General features: G+C 41.4%; 1 protein-coding gene across 1 annotated transcript; it reads left to right on the top strand.

The window, feature by feature from the left end:
- The first annotated feature begins 4 nt into the window (after positions 1-4).
- LOC134188107 (uncharacterized) lies at positions 5-3,430 on the top strand. Its single transcript, XM_062656299.1, has 7 exons — positions 5-61; positions 1,421-1,539; positions 1,600-1,798; positions 1,859-1,918; positions 1,975-2,130; positions 2,195-2,268; positions 3,146-3,430. Exons 1-7 carry the CDS (start codon positions 5-7, stop codon positions 3,183-3,185), a joined length of 705 nt encoding a protein of 234 aa, XP_062512283.1. The 3' UTR covers positions 3,186-3,430.
- Positions 3,431-4,582: the final 1,152 nt, after the last annotated feature.

Raw genomic sequence — 4,582 nt, 5'->3', positions numbered from 1 at the left:
GGAAATGTGTTTGGTGTACGAATACGTCGACGGCGGGACATTGGCTCAACATTTGGCAAAGGTCAGTGTGAGAGTACACACACACATATAGAGACAGGTGCATCAAGTATTGCACAGTACAGAGTGAACCTAGTTTATTGTGAATTTGTGTTTTGTCAATTGGTTGTACAAATTCGTTTGGTTTGTGTACATACGTTGATGCATCTGTGGGCACTGCTTGTCTGGCTTGCAGTATATACTTTTGTGCACATACATAATGTCGTTGCATTGTCTGGCTTGCAGTATATACTTTTGTGCACATACATAATGTCGTTGCATTGTATATGCAATCACACATGCCTAGATGGTTTACTGTACAGCAATTGAAAACTGTGCACTACGTGAGGCCAGACCAACTACATTTATGATGCTCTGATATTTGGACATGAAAATTAGACCGGCAAATCATGTAACTTTTGAGCATGCACAGTTTTCATTTTACTGTATACAAACGTGAGATAGCAAAATGGACACTAAAACAAATGATGCTGATACGAAGGTGAATGCAGAAACGATCGCTGCACTAGCTGGACCACATGCACTGTTAACACTTGTGGAGTTGTTGATATCTATATTTGTAGGATGTATGTACATGTACCACATCTTTTACAGCAAGCATTATATCATTGCGCATGCGCATATCTAATTTTATTATTTTATTTTGGTCAATCTCAAACTGGACCGGCAAATCTGAGCATCAAGAAATTTATTTGGTCTGCTCTGAGTGTATGATATAACTAAAATACAATCGCGTGTCACTTATCCGACTTCCTTAGGACTGGACCCTGTTGGATAAGTGAAAATGTTGGATAACTGAAGCTGTTACAAACTCAACTATTGTTCATATTATTCGGCTATTTTCCACATTAGGTATACTGGCTGTAGATGTAGATGAATGTAGATGTAGATGAATGTAGAATACAACGAGAAGAAACAGTTGAACTCGCTCTCAAACTTGTTTCAAGAAACAACTGACGTACACGTGGATGTATATGTACCTACACGTATGCAGCTGACCAGCCAAGTGATCACCCATGTGACAAGCTTGACCTGTTGGATAACCGGCGTGTCGGATGAGTGAACGTGGGATAAGTGACACGCGACTGTAATTTATTGCACACTTGCTGTATAATACCTCATATACACCACACCATCTAACTAGATGCTCATGATTGGTCACACGTCACGTGACTTTGGTATTACTACTACATGATTAGTGTGCTAGATTACTTTTATAGAAACATGAGGGGAGAGTTATCACCTATCGCCAATCATGCAATTGCTTATACTTATAACAGTATGATGCATATATGCACTGCATGTGTATGCATTGTTTGTATTATTGTGGTCTTGTGTAGTATATTGTGCTTGTTAACTTTAGGAGAGCAGTGAACCTTTGAGTTGGAATGAACGTCTTGAAGTGGCTCACGGTATCGCTAAAGCTATTCATTACATACAAACGACGTCACAACGTCCTCTAATCCATCGAGACGTTAAGAGGTACTTGCCTTACTCACAAAGCGCTTCTGACAGGTAATAGTCTTGATTGTTTTATTGTAGTGCTAACATTCTGGTGTCAAGTGATGGAAGAGTAAGACTGGCCGACTTTGGTCTGTCGTGCTTTGGAGAGCATGTTGACAACATGGATGCAAGTTTTTGTGATTCTAGTTCAATGGCAGTGGGTACACGCAGTTATATGTCGTCCGAAGCGTGCAAAGGGATAAGTAGTACACGAACTGACGTCTATTCGTTTGGAGTGGTAGGTGTGAAGTGTGTCATGTGACCTTGTAATGTGATTTGTATAGGATTGATATTGTAGGTATTATTTGAATTGTTAACAGGACTGCCTCCTTACTGTTCGAGCAAGAAACTTGATCTGGTTCTCTTCTCGTTTCTTACGATTTTGGCAAAAGTTTTAAATTTGTTTGTTGCTAGGTGACATGGTTGGAAAGAATGGAAAGGGAAGGCGTAGAGCTAATGTCTATGTCTGATCCACGAGCTGCCTGGCCGGATCGGGTGTCACGTCTTCTTTTGGATCTGGCAAAACGGTGCACCGACTTTGACAGCCACAGACGACCATTTATAAGAGAGGTTGCTATAGAAACAAGTGGAATGAGCGTAGAGATTGGCTTGCATTGTATTGTATGATTCGTAGGTTCTGCAGGAGTTGGACAGAGTCTCACGAATGGACTTGCAAGGGATTCTAGGAATGTGTTTAAGGGCAGACAGGTATGTAATTGGTTGACTAGATTTAGAGAAATACACACCAGCTACAGCTATAATTTTACAGGTGGTGTAGGAAGCAAATCTAAAGTTGTATGATCTAACGCGCGTTAAGTGGGCGTATTTTATGCACAAACTAACGCGCGTTAACTAGATTTTATTCAACACTGAAAACTTACCAAGTAATCTCAGTCGTTCCTCATTAACACTATGACTCTAAGAACGAAAACTTTTGAGTATCGAGCAACTTGATGACCTCGAATATTCGTGTACGCACCACAGTGTAGTACAACATATATTAGTTATTTAATCACTTATCTCTAAACTGGAAGTAATACTGGACAACGTTTTTGTTATCTTCTTCATAGATTTGTCTTTTTTAATATCTCATGGTAGCAGGTAACTATTGGAACATATCCAGGTTTCTTACTTGCCTTGCTGTCACCAACAGTCGACTTCGTCAAATATGGTTGTATCGGTCCAGGCTGGGCCATAGTCTGGCTGTGGCCTGGGTTGTACCGGTCGAACCGGCTCCGATGCCCTGCCCTTGTTCTAGTGGCTTGTTTGCTAGTGTAACTATTGAAGGCTAGCACACTTGACTTGAAGCTTCACGTCGTAAATGTTGTGCTAGATGTTATATATAATGAGAGCAAGAAATTGACAGATTTGATTGGTAGCAATAACAAGCGGTTTGTAGTAGACTGACTGACAGACAGACAGACAGCAGAACATAGCTGCAGCTGGTGTGTGTGTGTGTGTGTGTGTGTGTGTGTGTGTGTGTGTGTGTGTGTGTGTGTGTGTGTGTGTGTGTGTGTGTGTGTGTGGTAAAGCGCGTTAGCATGCATAACGTTGTTTGTCTTGTAAATGTTCTGCATGTGTGTAGGCTTGAAGAAGTCATTGAAGGTCGTGGAAATAAGCAGTAGCCGTTTGAAGACTGTCTACAGCAGTAGCAACTCTCTTATGTTGTAGGCATGACGCATTTGTTGACTGTGTAGCCTCGGTACTCCAGACCGAGTGTTGCTATTTAACTAGTTTTCAGCTCTAGAAAAGGGACTTTGTAAAAGTCACGAGACTTGGCGAGTAGCGTACTCAGCCAATCCTACGCGCGAAACTTTCATGAGAGAGTTTTATTACCAAAATGGTGTAATTCGTGTTTGCGATTGTTAGGACTTGTCGGAACTAAACAACAAAACTCACCTGTCTACAACTGCTGACCCGAAATCGATCGCTTTCTTGGTTTTACAATATTTATACGGGAATCTAACATTACGTAACCAGGAGAGATTGTATGTCCCGTATACGATGACTCGACGACTACAGGCTATTGCGAACTTCGTGGTTACGCGAAACGGTATTCGCTACGTACGGTTTTAGATAAATTTTACAGGTAACACGTCTAGCAAGAAAATAGCGTGTAGACTAGATTCGTAATTCTGCGCGACAATTACTGCTGGGAAGCGGGGAATGAAGATCCCTCGCTCATGATCAGTGTAGAAATTTAAATTTGTTGCAAATCTGTGTAATTACGTTCTGGCAAGCTGTTGACATCCACTCTACATCCACTCTACATCCACTCTACATCTCCCCACTCGTGAACATCTTCATACGCCACTGCGGCCTACCTACGTGGTTCTCAGGACTTTGAAGGCTAATAACTGTGGAAGCGACGGTGTCCAGAGCCATATATATGGCTCTGACGGTGTCTATAGCCTCGGAACCAGACCGCTTTTGCACGTGAGAGGGCGGGGAGAAAAAGCCCGCCCTCTTACTTGCCTTTACCGCCCCTCACGTGCAAAAGCGGTCTGGCTCCGAGACTACGGTGTTCAATTACTAGTAGATATCAACAATATATTTATATTTGCGACTCCATCACGTGATTACTAGGGTTGACGTGTTCTTTCGTTACAGCTCTACCTAGAAGTTTCCAGACAGATCCGGACACGTTCTTTCTTTCTTTGAAACGTTTGGCTTGTTTGACGCTGCGTTTGTTTGGCATCAACGAGGATGGTAAAGGAGGTCACACATGAAGACAAGCTACCGTTCTCGTCCTACTCAACTGAAGACATTTCGTTGTCTAAAGAGACCGTTTTTAATTCTTTTCCTACTATAAATGGTGAGTGTATGTTATCTATGCCACCAGCATGGGCTGCAAATCTTTTAAGAGTTAAACTTTAAAATTTTAAACTTTTTTAAACTAAAACTTTAAACTTTTTGATTTTTCTCCTCGTGGTCTGCACATGACTGCTGATTGATGTTACATTCAGTATCAATATTTATCAGTTTACACTAACATTATAGTGTTGTGCTATTAGTATACAAG

This window comes from Corticium candelabrum, chromosome 12, assembly GCF_963422355.1.
Source record: "Corticium candelabrum chromosome 12, ooCorCand1.1, whole genome shotgun sequence".
NCBI lineage: Eukaryota > Metazoa > Porifera > Homoscleromorpha > Homosclerophorida > Plakinidae > Corticium > Corticium candelabrum.
The sequence above is the reverse complement of the archived record's forward strand: the minus strand, read 5'-3'. Positions and strand labels throughout refer to the sequence as shown.

Excerpts from the sequence above, each read along its gene's own strand:
- LOC134188107 (XM_062656299.1), top strand. The coding sequence starts at position 5 with ATGTGTTTGGTGTACGAATACGTCGACGGCGGGACATTGGCTCAACAT. Across the intron at positions 62-1,420 it reads TGGCTCAACATTTGGCAAAG|GAGAGCAGTGAACCTTTGAG; the intron begins GTCAGTGTGAGA and ends TGTTAACTTTAG. Across the intron at positions 1,919-1,974 it reads CGAGCAAGAAACTTGATCTG|GTGACATGGTTGGAAAGAAT; the intron begins GTTCTCTTCTCG and ends GTTTGTTGCTAG.